We start from the raw sequence: 15,547 nt of genomic DNA on the forward strand, positions 1-15,547 counted from the left end.
CTCCCTTGCCGTCTGCTCCTGTCCCCCTGGCCTGCGTCTTTGCCTCATGCACTCTTCTCTCTCTCTCTGGCTCTCCCTCGGCTCGGCTGCTTTTGCGACCTCCTCCAGTTCTCCCCCCCCCCTCCCCCGCTGCCTCCGTCCCTCTCTCTCAATCTGTGCCTGTCTGGTTCTGCACGCTCTCTCTCAATCTGTTCCTCTGTGCTCAAGCCTTCTCTCGTTCCCTGTTCTGTAGTCTTCTCTTTCTCTTTATTGTATGTCTCTCTTGTCTTTTCTCAAACCCATTTGTCTCTTTCTGAGCCTCTGTCAGCGAACACTGGCTTCTCTTTTCCCTATACTACATTAAACTATAAAGTATATGCAGGGTATATGCCATTTTCTGTATTCAGGAAGTATACCTTTATTAATTTATTTGCTTGCCCATCAGACAGCCTCGTTCTTCCTTAATTTTACAAAATGCAGGTGACAGACTAAAACACAAGAAAAAATGCAATCATGTGATGTTAACAGCTTTTTAATAACCTCCTGTTTTCTAAGGTGTAGTGGCTGTACAAGGAATGAGTTTTAAAAACGCTTTTATGTCTGTTTCAGCCTGTGCTTTCACATGCCGTGATGCTATGGCAACATATTGCACTGAAAGTCAAATTTAGAAGCATTTGCAAGTAGGCAAATACATCTGTCTGTTAAACAGGGTTTGAACACCCTCGGTGAGATGGCAGCTGCAGTTTGTTAAATGTGTGGAATAGCACTCCCAAAGACAAAAATGGGAACATGTCCAGCACACTTGTTGCATTTAAACAATAAAAAAACCCATCCTGCTGCATATTGAGCGCTGCTACCTTACCTTAGAGTGAGTGGTAAATATCTAAACATTTAATAATCTGTGAGACCAACATAAGACTGCCTCTTTGAAAATACACCTAAGAATGAATTTATTGATATACAAAAATCTCTGAACCTTTTTGATTAAAACAAGGACAATGAGAAATTTGGCAAGTCTTGCAAAAATCAAGTCTGTTTTTATTTTAAAGCAATTTGCCCAGAGGTTGCCCAGCAAAAAAACAATATTAAATCAGGAAAAGAGGAATAACCCATATGCGAACTGTAGCACATGACTGCATTTTAAGAGTGTAGCTAGCTGCAATTCTTGTGAAGGCGTCTGTGACTGTCGGCCGGTGTCACTCTGTGGGCTGCAGAATACCCGCAGTGCTGGAGATGCAGTTCTGCTGCAATCCGAGCTGCAGACTGTTTTTGCAGGGGAGCTCGGTTGGCTTCCTGGAAGGCCGCCTGGCTTTCCTTTCCACCCAAGCCCTCGCTCTTTTAATTGGTCTAATTACCTTATTAAGGGGAAGAACGCCACTTTGATCCAGGCCTGGAGAAGATTTCAAGCCACTGCACCGTGAACACAAACGTGCCTTTCACAGCAGTGACTTTAAAGGACCTTGGCCAATTATTAACTATGGCAGGTCGCGGCAATAATTTCCTTTTAATTCAAGTTAAAAGGAAAAACCTTCTGTTGACATGCACACAAGGAGACCCCACAGACCCTACTGTATGTAAATTCCCTGTCACTAAAGACATGAGTCTAGTCCATCTAAGTAAGAATCACTTGCATTAACCCTTTCATGGCTGGCTAATACAAAAATGCTTTCTCTTCAATAGTAGATAGTATACAAGAGGCTATCTTCCTGTCTGGGGATGCTTATGTAAAGTGATGGCCTATCAGGGCTCGGCTTTCCCTGTCACACCAAGCTCAGTGGTGGATTGAAGCAATTTTACACACTCCAGAAACTACAGGGGCTAAAACACACCACCCACCACACAGCAGCTTACAACATTACCATTCTCAGCTGTATGACTCCAATGTATATTCGTATCTAGATGTGGCAGGCAGCATGGTGCTGCAGTGGTTAGCAGTGCTGATGCCCTGGGTTCATTTCTGGACCTGGGGTGCTGTCTGGGTGGAGATCGTATGTGTGTTCCTGTGGGTTTGCTCTAGGTACTTCAGTTCCTCCCACAGTCCAAAGACATGCTGGTACTGTATGTAATTGGCTTCTGGAAAAATTGGCCCTGGTGTGGGTGTGTGTGTGTGTCCTGTGATGGACTACTGCATCACTCAACTAATTATGTGACTTGTCTAAAGATATTAGTAGACTTACGCACCTCAATTAGTTTACTTTTGCCATGGCAAATGGGTTTAAATGCTTTATGCATTTAATTTGTATTTTTTTTCTTTATAGTTTTTTCTGGCATTTACCCAGTACTATTTAATAATGTGTACTGTATATGTCACTCATAAACAGCTAAATAAAATGGGACAGCATAGAAAGGGTGTGAATACAGTACCTGCACATGGCATTCATCATATTGGTTTTCTTGTAGCATTGTTTGTCAGCATGAGCTGTGAGGAAGATAGTTCATAGGTCTATAGGTCCTGTATTAAAAAACATCAAAGGAACAATTTGATTAGGACCTTGATCTGGTGGGTTTACTTCTTGCTAAACTGCTTGCTAACAGTCTTCATTTGGTGATTTACATTATGTGTCAAATGTACAAAAATCTATGAACACTGAAAGGAGATGAAGGCATCTTCGTCTGTTAGGCAGATTGAACAACATTTTTTCGTCTCTTTGAGAGCTGCAAGTTTAAAAAAATTAAAAATTGTGCTGCAGTACCCTTGTGTTAAACCAATAAAATATGGGTGTTCTGGTAAAGGTTAGGGAACTGAATAAATGGCTGTAATTAAAACAGATGCAATTACATTGTTATCACTTGAATTATATTATTCTCACATTTTGTTATGCATTACCATTGCTGAAAAGGCTCATCCAAGCTACTTATGTAAAGCAATTGAACTTGGCTGCAATTAATACCTTTCCGTCATGGTGTGGTGAAGAATCTACCTCCCCTGAAATCCTTTTAAAAGGGAGGCACAGCAACAGCAGAATAAAAACTGAAGTGTTCTTAGTATGACAGCGGTGAGGAAGGTTGCAGGTTCAAATCCCGTGGGGTTTCTGTTGTGTTGTTGATCATGTAACTTTGGCCAACTAAACGCAGCTATATAAATTCTGGCATAATATGTATGGAAGAAAAACAGGTACAGCCATGTCCTGGTATACTTTGGAGATGCATTCTAAAAAATTGAACCATATAGCGAATCAAAAAATGACATAGCAATTTTCCCCCATAAGGATTAATGGAAAAGAGGGGGGTTAGGTACTGGGACACAGAAATACAGTCAACACACTGGCATAAAGAATGTTGGTCCATTCATTATTTTCCTTTATTCAGTAGCAGTGTACAAAATGAAAGTTGTTGATGAATGAATGTTTATATTTTTGCTTCACACGATTTGTTTCATGGATAGTTAAAGGCATGACACTATAAATAACAATTTACCCTTCTGATTACATGGCATATTTCTGATTATAGTGTGGTAATTGACATATGTAGTGTGTTCAAGTACTACAGTACCCCATTCCAGTCTGTGCCCACTTACTGACCAAGAGCCCAAACCCGTGAACGCGTGTATCCGTGGCGACCGGTGCTCTGGGCTCTCCAGGCACTGAACTGTTGTTGCTGTTGTCTGCGTTCTCTCTCAGGTTTCCTCGGAGCAGCGGAGACACCAGATGTGCTAGTCCCTGACAATTGACCCCCCAGCGCCCCCCTCCCTGACCCCCTCCCTCCCTCCCACCACAGACTGCCACCGCGCACCCTCTCCTGACGCCCGCCCCCTGATGGATTGGGACCGCAACGGCCAGCTGGCGGACAGCGACCGACTCACCTGTTGACCCCTGGGGGAGAACACGAGAGACTCCCCACCCTTGAGAAGAAGACAATCCCAAACCGCTGAAGTTTTTTTTTTTCTTTTAAAAACAACAACAACAACAACTAAAACTCTCACACACACACACCCTACCCGAAGGCACCTCTCGTCCCATGGATCAGTGAGAGACGTGGGACCGGGCGAGAAACACGAGCGAAACAGCAACACCGCCGCCATCTTGCAGTGGTCAGAGGCAGGGGGTCTGGACCAGTGACTCGTTGAGATCTGCCGCTCGGAAGAACAGGGGGCACAGCTGCCATGGGGGATCTAGCCAACAGCGCAGTGGAGTTTTACCCCAAAAACCAGCGGGGCAGCAGCGCCGGGGCAGGAGGGGGCAGCGATGCCAACCACACGGGGGGGTTTGGCGCAACCCTGGAGGAGCTGAGGACCTTAATGGAACTGCGGGGCGGGGAGGCTTTGCAGAAGATCCAGGACAGTTACGGCGACGTTGGCGGGCTCTGTCGCCGGTTGAAGACCTCCCCCAATGAAGGTAAGCCCCTCCTGACATCAGTCGGTACTTAAGGCTGCAAAAGGCTGATTCAGTCACTTGGATTGGGGTTCCTCGGAGGAGGTAAAACACGTTTTCAGGGAGCACGAGCTCAGGCACCGAGTGTGCCTGTGTATGGTTCTAATTGTGATGTCAAAAGGAAAGACATGTCCATTTAGAAAAAAAAAAGCTTTTTCAATTGATCAGTACCCAGTAACGTTTATTGCTTCCATTGGCTGCTACCTAATCAATGCAAAGGTTTGCCTGTGTCATTCTGAGTCCCTCGCAGGAATCAGAATAAGGATGATGAGTAATGTTCTCATATATCCCTAATACATGTGCATCCCTCCTAATTACATTATAGATAGGAGACATAGGTACCGGACAAAGAGCTAAGAAGATCCTACCCTCTGGTGAGAATAATCATGCTGCTGTAATTGCAATCTGCTGTATTCAAGGGTCATTTTGCAAAATGCATTGCGTGGATCAAAATGCCAGATCAAAAAGAGCTTCCCTCCATTTTTCCCCACAACATTTCTGTAAAGGTGTAGCCTTCTGCATGTCAGTTTGTGTCAGGCCATACATTATGCGTGAGGGGGAGCTACCAGTGATTGATTTCTAAGTGATGCTTTGTTTGTTCTCATTACACTGTGCACCTGTGTTATCTCTCCATCATATATACTGTAGTTAACAAGGAGGATCTAAATACACATACACAGGGACAGCCAATTATGTAGAGTGAGACAAAACTTCAGCATTAACCTTCACAAAACACAGGAGGAGGAGAAAGGAGCTGACAAAGGAATAATCTTGATAAACCCCAAAAAACCCGAAATGTTTGAAACAGAACTGATCTTACTTTCACTATACTCCCATAAATGCTCAGTTGGAGCACTGACGTATGGTATTACAATGTACTGAATGAAATAAAAAAATACATTTCATTTTTTGTAATGCTTTTCACCACTACTCAAGAGACTGTGCCTCTTTTGTGACTCCTCAGCCCAACGTCCTGTCTCATGCTTGAATTTCTGAAGCGCAGCAGTCCAGTGAACGATGGAGATGCGCTGTCTCTGCTAGAGCATAGTAGATCAGAAAGAACAGCTTCCTTGATGCATTGAGGCAGGACTGTAAGAAGTCGACTGGAAAGACATATCTACATTTTCCCGATCTGTGAACACTGTTCTTTATTTACCTTTCTTACCACAGTTGAGACAGTATCTTGCTATTCACCAGTCACTGGATGGTCTGTATAATTATGCACCATTCTTGAAAAGCGTTCATCACATCACATCAAATACTTAACTGCTTTTCGCATTCTAAAATAACAGAAACGTTGAATATACAGTAGGAGTTGAGTGCTCCAATGTCATTGGTGAAGAACGTCTGTTACATGTATATATGGCAGTGCTGCTGAAACTCTAGAGCTCCATTCCTCTTAACTAGATAAGCAACTGATGCTGAGCACAAGTCAATGGATTCAAAGATACTGTACAAGGTTAAAGTCTTGCTTGGAGCCTGATTTTAGCCATTTCTTCTTTTAATTGATATCCGTTTCTGCAAAGCTAACTACCTGTCTTTTCTTCACTGCATGGTTCTGGGTATGGAGTCATAAGACCCTAATTCTAAAGACCAAAGTGTGCTCCAAGGACTCAAGCTCCTGTTCTGGGTGGTACACACAGGAACCAGTGGGTTCTTTAACCTGTCAGATAGAATGGGTCCCTATCCCTTTGTGATACAAAAACCTCCAAGTGTCCCCATACATTCTTTTTTTTTGGGGGGGAGGGGGGGTTCCTTTCCTCAGGACCATACTGAAATTAGCAGTGTTACACTTTCTGGCCCCTTGGCATTGTTGCTTGCGCTTCTGTATGAAACGGTGCGCTCCAAACTCCAATCCATTGTTTCCTGCCTCCAGGTGGATTAAAAAAACAAAATCTCCCGGATTAATGAGAGGATTTTTTCCCACCCTCCCTCTCTCTTGGTGTACGGAGAAAGAGGACGGGCCGTGGATTACTAAAATCCACAGATTTCTCTGTTAAGCTGATTGCGCTGCAGCGAGTGGGCACTCTCCCTCTCTTGCGATCACGCTCTGTCTCCGTGCACGGCTGCGGTGAACTGGTCTGGGGCTGGTCAGGGCTGTAATTTCCTGCACCAGGCTTTGCAGGGCTGCTGGAGAAGCCACGCTCCCCTCGAGATTCCCGGAGGAGGACAAGAGGGGTCATGCAGTGCGAGAAACAAAGAAGACGGGAATCCGAAGATGGTTTTCCCGTGACTGATGAGCACAGCCGTCTGCTTTTTCTGTTCCCCGTGTTATTTGTAAGGAATTTGTAAGGAATCTGGACTTCTGCCCGCACGCCGAATTATGACTTTTCCAACAGCAGAATGTTCTCTGTAGTTCACCACACATAAGGACGGCAGCGTTTCCTGTTTGTTTTCAAGGTTCTTCCTTGGTTACATAGAAGAACAACAGGTGAAAGAATGTAAAATTCCTTTATTGATTTTTTTTCCCGATATGTTTCCAAATATCTCCGTGCTAATCTGGGCGAGGGAGGATTAATTGTCCGTGAGCAGATCTAGGAAAGCAAACTGTATTGCGAAACCCTGATTGCGCATGATGCTGTGCATGAAAAGGAGATGAAAGAAATCTTTCTAAAATGGTCTGCCATTGGGACTTCAGTGAAACGGATCTCTCGCCTTAAACAATTTAAAAATTCTGATCCGTCTTATTAGCACATGGACATAGAGTAATGTACTAATGGTCTGCAGTGACAGCTCACGCTCCGTCAGATAATTAAATATACTGTAGGGAATAAGCAGTGTGTGTTCTGGGCACTAAAATGTGCACTAGCTATAAATGCGAAAGTTTAATCAACAATATGGCAGATGAGAAACAATTTTCAAAAAGCTTTAAAAGTTGTTGAAAGACATTTAAGTTATATAGTTACTTGTACATGTGTGGTGAAGCAAACCGTCAACTTTAACTTTTAACTTTTCCCAGAGAGCACTACAGGAAGCTAAAACCTATCCTGAAAGCACAGGGTGTCAGGCAGGTCTGAAAGCACATGACTGCTTTCATTTGGATGGGACAGCAGTTGTGGTGCCACAGAGAAAGACAAATTAGAATAGCCCATCTCTGAGTAGTAGGAGGAATCCGGAGTGTGTGGAGAAAACCCACACAAACTTGGGGAGAACATGCAAACTCCACACAGACAGACGGACAAGGCTGGATTGGAACCTATGAGCTGTGAGGCAGTCCTGCCGTGCTAACAGATATATCACTACGTCACCCTAGAGAAAACATCTCATATTTAAAAAAATAACTGTAAATGTGTAATAGTTCCATTCCAAAATTCTGTGTTTTCTGCAGTGCATATAAATTAGACAGGCTCTAATTAGATCCTGCCACATTTCAATTCTTGTGGGACATCTCAGAGCTGCAGAACATATTGAAAGAGTTGCCTATATTCTTCTGCATTTCTCTCTTATCGGTTTCCCTCTGGAGTTTGGACTGGCCCGTTTTTGTCTCTGTGCTACAGGACATGTCTGATGTACTGTACTTTATTGTGCAGTTGTTTGCGTTTGCTTCATCGCAAACATGGGCCTAAAAATAGCCACACAATAAAAAGTTACTTTGATGCTTGATTGAAGCCCTGCGTTCTATTTTTAAAAACAGTCTGGCTTAAAATTGTCACTGAAATTCACTCAGAGTGTACCTGCACGGAATAAGAATCTGTCAAAGCCTCCTTCGAGAGATGTGCACTAATTATTTTTCATTAGAAGCACTAACTTAAAAAAATATCTTTCGTAACTGAATACCACCCATATTGTCCTTACTGTCCTTCAAAAGCAGACTCTGGAATGGTGCTTTAAGTTTCTCTTGTCATTACATCTATATATTACGGTTCAAATTATAAGTGTTACTTCATCATTTATCTGTGTATACTGTATGCACTGTACTGTTTGTACAAAGATATATAATCATGTCATCTCTTCTAAAATTGCATATATCATTCATTTTCCTTTTAAAAACCAAATTATAATTTCACAAATTGGCTAACATGCTAAGAAGGAACAATTTCTTGGTTCCAAAAACATAGCTCCTTATTGATCTCTCTAATTCTCAATACTACAAAATGCAGAAAACCCAGTGCTGTTACTAAAGACATACAAGTATATCCATAATTCCTCCTCTATCCCACAATTCTTGTAGTCAACTAAATGAAATGGCAAAGGTCACGGAAACAAACACAGAGAACAGCAGCCTCTGATATTTCACGTCTGTAAAACACATTCTCACACATTCAGTTTTCTTAAAACACAGACTGAAATTTATGTCATAGGTTTTTGTTTGGTTAAAGTATTTGGACTTCCCTACAATCTAGAGTATTTCTCTTCACATTTTGGTGAAGAACAATTAGTTCTCCATTTTATCCCACCGATATATAGGCACTGCATTGTGTTACTCAATGATTCTTATTAATCCTTGTACATTGGCTGGCAGAAAATTCTCACTGGAGACTATAAAGTGATAAACTGAAATAAAAGTTCTTCCTAACAGTTTGTGTTCCTTTGAAATCCCTGTTTGGAGGATTGGCTACCAATCTTGCCTCTTTAACTCTTTGACATAGTTCATGTTTTACAGACAGAATTATTCTAAAAATTAGAAAGATACATTTGGGTTTTGGCTATGATGTAAGTTTGTCATTACTCACTATAGTGAAGGCTGTAAGAATATAAGAACGGATACAAAGAGGGGTGCCTATTCAGTCCATCCAGTCTGTTTGGTACCTAGTTGCAGTTTGAAATATTAACTTCGCACATGGTGCTGTCTCTTGGGCCATAAGGGCTCTAATAATAATTGCTTACACTTATATAGCGCTTTTCTGGACACTCCACTCAAAGCGCTTTACAGGTAATGGGGACTCCCCTCCACCACCACCACCAATGTGCAGCATCTGCCTGGATGATGCGACGGCAGCCATAGTGCGCCAGAACGATCACCACACGTCAGCTATCAGTGGGGAGGAGAGCAGAGTAATGAAGCCAATTCATAGAGGGGGATTATTAGGAGGCCATGATTGGTAAGGGCCAATGGGAAATTTGGGATTTTTAATGACCATAGAGAGTCAGGACCTCTGTTTTACATCTCACCCGAAGGAAGGCGCCTGTTTACAGTATAGTTTCCCCATTGCTATACTGGGGCATTAGGACCCACACGGACCGCAGGTTGAGCGCCCCTTGCTAGCCCCACTAACACCTCTTCCAGCAGCAACCTTAGTTTTTCCCAGGAGCTCTCCCATCCAGGTACTGATCAGGCTCACACCTGCTTAGCTTCAGTGGGCTGCCAGTTGTGAGTTCCAGGGTGATATGGCTGCTAAGGCACATACACTAAGGATGTGCTTTAATTCATTCAGCAACACCATGTGCTATTGGGTGATGTCACTTCTGGGGCAGCACAGTGGTGAAGTGGTTAGCATTGCTTCCTTACAGCACTGGGGCCCTGGGTTCAATTCTGGACCTGGCGTGTTTGCATGTTCTGCCCATGTTTGTGTGGCTCTCCTCCCAGAATCCAAAAACATACAGGCAGGCTAATTGGCTTCTGGGAAAATCCCTCATGTTGTGAGTGTGTGTATACAGTATGTTATTGTCTGTGTGTCTGTCCTATGATGGACTGGCAGCTTGTCCCATTCTGCTCCCATTGCTTGTCGGGATAGGTTCTGGCTCCAGGGTGGAAGATGGTGTCCATGTTAACCCAGGCTGGAGCGCAGCGTTAAAGGTTGCAGGTTTGATGCAGAGCTTGTTGAGTGATCCATGTGGTGTTGAGTATTATCACGCAGAAAGATACAGAAATCATACTCAGTTTTGCAGCAACACCAGCCAGGGCACAGGTCTTAAAATGTCAGAGCTGAACTGTCCTGTGAGGTTTCCGATGACAGCAGTAAACTGGCTCTTAAACCTCGGCTAAAACTTTAAGGTTTCTTCTACATTACACATCTTGTATAATTTTCAGGCAAGATACTGAATCTGAATTCACGAGAAAGCAAGATTTTTGCCAAATCCCAAGTCACTTTCATCCATGTAGAAGTGGAAACCGCAGTTATTTGCAGCCTCTCAGCATTGGGTCATGATGTTATCACAGTACGGGCACTTGCTGCGTTGCAGCAGACCTGAATTGTCTGGTCTAATCAGCCTTATGAGTCATCCATGACACCAGATTGTACTAGCAGTCATTGTTCTTGCTGCATGGAAGTAATCCCTTAGGTGGTCCTACTTTGGTTATCGCAGGCAAGCCTGATCACGGGAGCTTGCTGTCACTTGGCCGTGTATCTGGAGTGTAGTTCATGGGGAATGGTGGACACTGAATACTTCAGCGACTTCACTAGCTAGTTGCTAGTTCCTGCCAACAACTTTCCCAGAACTCCTCACAGTTCTCGTTACCTGAGTCATGATGTCTTTGTGCTGCAGTTAAAACCCTTTGACCTTTGCACACCTTCAAATCTGTGCTCCATTGAAAGCGTGCATTTCTTACCATGCGTGTGGTAGTCAGACTTTGTCACCCCTTGTTTTTGATGATAATAATAATAATAATAATAATAATAATAATGTTGCTTTATTAGCCCTATACAGCTTCTTGCATTAGGAATTAATCTTTTCACATACCCCAGCTTGCTCTCCATGAGACACAGACACACAGACAGGGAAAGAAGCTTGAGGTCAGAGTACAGGGTAAGCCATTGTACAGCACCCCTGAAGCAGTTGGGGTTAAGGGCCTTGCTCAGGGGCCCAACGGAGTAGGATTCCTCTACCAGCTGCGGGATTTGAACCGGCACCCTTCCAGTCACAGGCACAGATCCTTAACCACAGAGCCAACGCTCTGCCCTGTTGGGGTGGGATTGGGAGGTAGTGGCATATCACCCATGCCTAACTAGGTGGGAATCAATAATTAAGGCAAGCGGAAAGACAAGTTAGAGACTAAACAGGAAAAAAAGCATCTGAGACTTTCTTTCAGACGACACAAGCAATAGGATGTGAACCAGGTAAGATGTGAAAATGTCAGACATCCTTTGGATAGTAGCTTGAGCTACTTTCGGGGTTAACAAGTTGAAAGCTTTTGTATATAATGATCTAACGAAGCAGAAAAGCAAAATATATTTGTTCTGGCTTAACATGTGTCTCCACAAAATTTGGTTTAAATATCCAGAACCACAAGTGTTGGTTCATACAGTATATCATATATCTTATATCATATAAGATATATATTATATGATATATGATGTATATTTTATGATATAGTATAATATAATATTGAACAATGTATTGTCTGATGCTTTTATATAAAATAATTTACATTTGCATCTGCAAGGTATTTTACAAGACCAATTCAGGGGACGTACTTTGCTCAACACCAGCAGTCTCCTCAATTTGAAACCCATAGTCTTCTAGCTGCACGTTCAGAGCCCCTAGCCACTACTCCACAGTGCTTCCCTAAGAACCTGAAGTCGGCAAAAACCTGGAATTGGATCAAACTGCAATGCAGTCAGAGTCCCAGCTGTTCCCTTGCACTCTGCATTGTGCACAAACTGGAAAGACGTCCCCTCCATAAGACAACAAAATCCTCTCCAGATCCTACTGGGTTTTCTGTTGATTTACTTCACTCATGCCAGTCTCTCACTGCCACCTTCCCACTAACAGAAGCTTTCCTCTTGTAGTTGCTAGGCTACAAAAACCTTCAGTGTTTTCTTGTGGGCGTTTGATGGAGATGCCCCCCCCCTCCCATTCTCATTAAGTGCATGTTTATAACTGATGGCTGATTTGTTTTTTCTTTTCGGTTTCAAAGACAACTGTGTTTGATGGGTTCTGAAACAGCAAATCCAAATGTGCCCTTAATCAGTGACATTATATGGATGCATCGCCCTTTATAGCTGTATTTAAGACTGGAGGCTTAACTATTTCAGCTCTGCAGCACTCTTTGAAACTTTCTTTTTGGCATTACTGAATTTTCTCCCTCGTTCCCTCTCGGCTTGGTCCTTTACACCAGTTTTCCTAAAATACAGAAAAGCTATGGAATGGAGAATGGGAGAGGATTGCAGGGCCTGAGACAGGAGCTGAGTCAGGAGGCTGATAGCCATGAAATGGGATGCAGAGGCATGGCCATAAATCTGGACCATTCCACTATACAATCAATCAAGGGATTCTGCTGTGTTACAGCAGGGCTATGCAGAACCATGCTTCTATCACGATTTTATTACTAAAACATGGTGTGCAAAACATGGCCACAACTTAGACAGCCTTGTCTCATTCTCAAACAGCAAATATGTGCAACTTATTTGGCATGACAAACTAAAAACCTAGGAATGCCAACAAGCACGTTGATCATTAAGGATTCCCACCACTGTGCTATCATCCTAATACACAGTACCAATTATTAGCCAGAGTGCTGACGATTAGCATTTTACTCAATTAAAGCATTACAGAGCAGTGGCAGGCTAGAGCAAAGGAATTCATCACTTTTTATACCCCATGCTTGTCACATCTAAATTAGCATTTGTGTTCTCCAAAAAAGGAAAATCGCAGCAAAACTGCTGCAGCATGTACAAATTATATCTTTAATGAGCAGGGAGATGTTCTTGTCTGTTGGAGACTGTCTGCACTTAGCAGTGAGGAAAGAAAGACTGTAGGTTATGCTCTTGCAAAGGTTCTTGCAAAGCTTCAGTACAGAACACTGTAGATGTATGCTGCATCTTTAGACAAAAAGATTGGTTTGCAGGTGCTTTTTAAAAAACGAATCTAAATGCCAGCTCACAGGGGTGATTCTTGTCACTATCAGAAACACATGAACCTTGATCATGAAAAAGCTGCCGCCCCAATTTTTGACAAGACCCCTGGATAAATCAAACTGATCTCGTCTTAAAATCACACTGCACAGACAAGATCAAATTAGTCAGATATAAGGAGTTTCCATTTGAAAAAAGTGTAGTCTTTACAGGTAGACCAGGAAGTTAAAGAGGAGGTTTAAAAATTAGTGTATCCTTCAGAAGCTGACCATGGATTTGAAGAAGTGGTGAATATCACCTCCCTTTTTTATGTTACATTGCTGCTTTAGGTCGGTCTCCCCCAAAAGATTTTAGCTCAGAAGTTCTTCTACTCTGTAAATTAATAACAACAAATGAACTACAAAGTTTAATGACTGTTTATTGATTTAGCAAGATTGGTTTTTCCACCCTGATGAAATCTGACATGCAGATTTATTTCTTCAAACAACCAAAATAGTTCCCTCCTGGTGGGGACTTCATTGACTAGCTGTGTCAGCCATGATCAATGCTTGTGACTAACTGACTATCCGAATATCGCAAACCTCTTTTCTGGTAGACCAATGCTGATTGGTGTGGGGCGTACAGTACCTGTCCTCCGACGAGATGCAGAATGTGAACTGCTCTACCTGAACTGGGAGTGAGCAAAATCCTAAATGCTTAGGATTCAAGTTTCAGCAAAAAAAAATATTTTAACTACATTTACCAGAACACTTCACTGCTTGTTTGTACTCTGTGTACAGCGGATTTGATTACAGTATGAGAACATCATAAACTTTGTGGATACTTTTACTCTATTATGAGTCTTTACCATGCCATTCTTACTACAAATTATCCACGTGTCTATAATAGTGATTCCAACAAAAAACACGAATCTCTGTTAAACAGCCTGAGATTAAGCTACAGACAGAACTTTATATAAGTCTAGCAAATATTAAGTGATTGGCTGAATGATTGACGTAGCATCTCAAATTCATCAATCCACCTTGGGTCTGCTGCATTGGACCCATTTTTAAGGTTAAAACCAATGAGTGTATTCAGAGTAGTGTCTTTTAATACACGCTGAAGCCTGTTGGTAAAAGCATGGTGTACCCACTGACCTACCACACCACCTCACTGCCACACCTTTCCCCTTGGGTAGCTAAGGAAAACAAGGAGGCAGCTAATTAGAAATTGTCTCTTTAAATTGCTTAAATAGCTTACTGGCGAGAGAGTGCATGGTACCAAGTGAACCATCTGCCTCTTTCTTCAAAACACACCCAAGAGATGCGCCGGCTGAGAAGGTCAATCCAATCAACAGTTTCACTGAATTGTCCTTGGTTTTTTTTTGTTCGTTGAAGAGGGAAGAACGGTAGCGCACAGCTGATCTTGGCTTGGTCAGTGCTCTGACCGCAGCAGTGTGACCATACACGTCTCAGCCATGGATGGGTGAGAGAGAATGACAAGTGTTTAGGAAGTGATAGGAGCATAGCCATCGGTTCTGTACCATTTAGCTCAGGTATAATTTCATTCTTTAGTCAGCGGAATTTCAAAGGTCCCAGTTGAATTTCAAAGCCTGCGTGGCCCATTTTTTGGGATATCTGCAAAAAAAAAAAGCGAGACCTGGATTCTTGTTCTTGCGGGTCCTTTTGAAGGCGTTCCAAATAGCGGTGCTGTAACCCAGTTTAAGGGGACAGATCCTCTTTATTTTGGGGACTTCAACAACTTTCGGAAGTGGTTTTAATTCACCTCCAGCCTCACGTAATAGCTCTAATTTGTTACTTTTTATCGAGACAAAAGTCACTTTTTTAAATCTCTGAGGATTTAATCCGCTGCTGGTAAAAAATATATATTAGATATGAAGAACTGTGAAACCTGCAGGACTGGGCCAATCACACCTGCAGATTCCTGGGTTTGTGGAAGAGAACAAAAATACAGTAAGAGACAAATGCTCTGTTTGATCATAATGTGCATGATTTGTGGTGCAAGCCAGCACAAGGCTCAATACATAATGAGCATCAGTTGGATAATGGATGGATAATGACATTGTTGATAAATAGACAAACTAGACCATGCCAGGTCAGGTTCAGATGAGGAAAGCAAAGTGCACAGGATGGCGTTCTTGCCACCCCATCGCCTCCCCATCCCTCTCTTCTCCTAGAACATTTATAATGCCTTTATTTCTGGCAGGTCAGTTAATACCATGTCATGCAGCTGAATGTATCTTTGCATAAGAGCATAAGGAATTTTCCAAACAAGAAGAGGCCTTTCGGTTGTTAATAGTTAACTGATCCAAGGATCTCATCCAGCCATTTCTTGAAAGATGCCAGGGTGGTGGCTTTGCAATATGGCAGGGAAGCTTGTTGACTACTACCACCATCCTTTGTGTAAAGATGTGCCTCCTGTTCTCAGTTTTTAATACACTTTCACATAGTTTCTGCTAGTGCC

General features: G+C 42.6%; 1 protein-coding gene across 6 annotated transcripts in view; it reads left to right on the plus strand.

Annotated features, from left to right (window-relative positions):
- atp2b3b (ATPase plasma membrane Ca2+ transporting 3b) overlaps window positions 1-15,547 on the plus strand; it is a 134,051-nt gene that overhangs the window by 38,799 nt on the left and 79,705 nt on the right. For all 6 annotated transcript variants that reach the window (XM_088627047.1, XM_088627049.1, XM_088627050.1 and 3 more), the window contains exon 2: window positions 3,600-4,313. In XM_088627047.1, coding sequence (XP_088483173.1) covers window positions 4,082-4,313 — 232 coding nt within the window. In that variant the 5' untranslated portion in view covers window positions 3,600-4,081. The remainder of the gene's footprint in view (window positions 1-3,599; window positions 4,314-15,547) is intronic.

This window comes from Lepisosteus platostomus, chromosome 3, assembly GCF_059453375.1.
Source record: "Lepisosteus platostomus isolate fLepPlt1 chromosome 3, fLepPlt1.hap1, whole genome shotgun sequence".
NCBI lineage: Eukaryota > Metazoa > Chordata > Actinopteri > Semionotiformes > Lepisosteidae > Lepisosteus > Lepisosteus platostomus.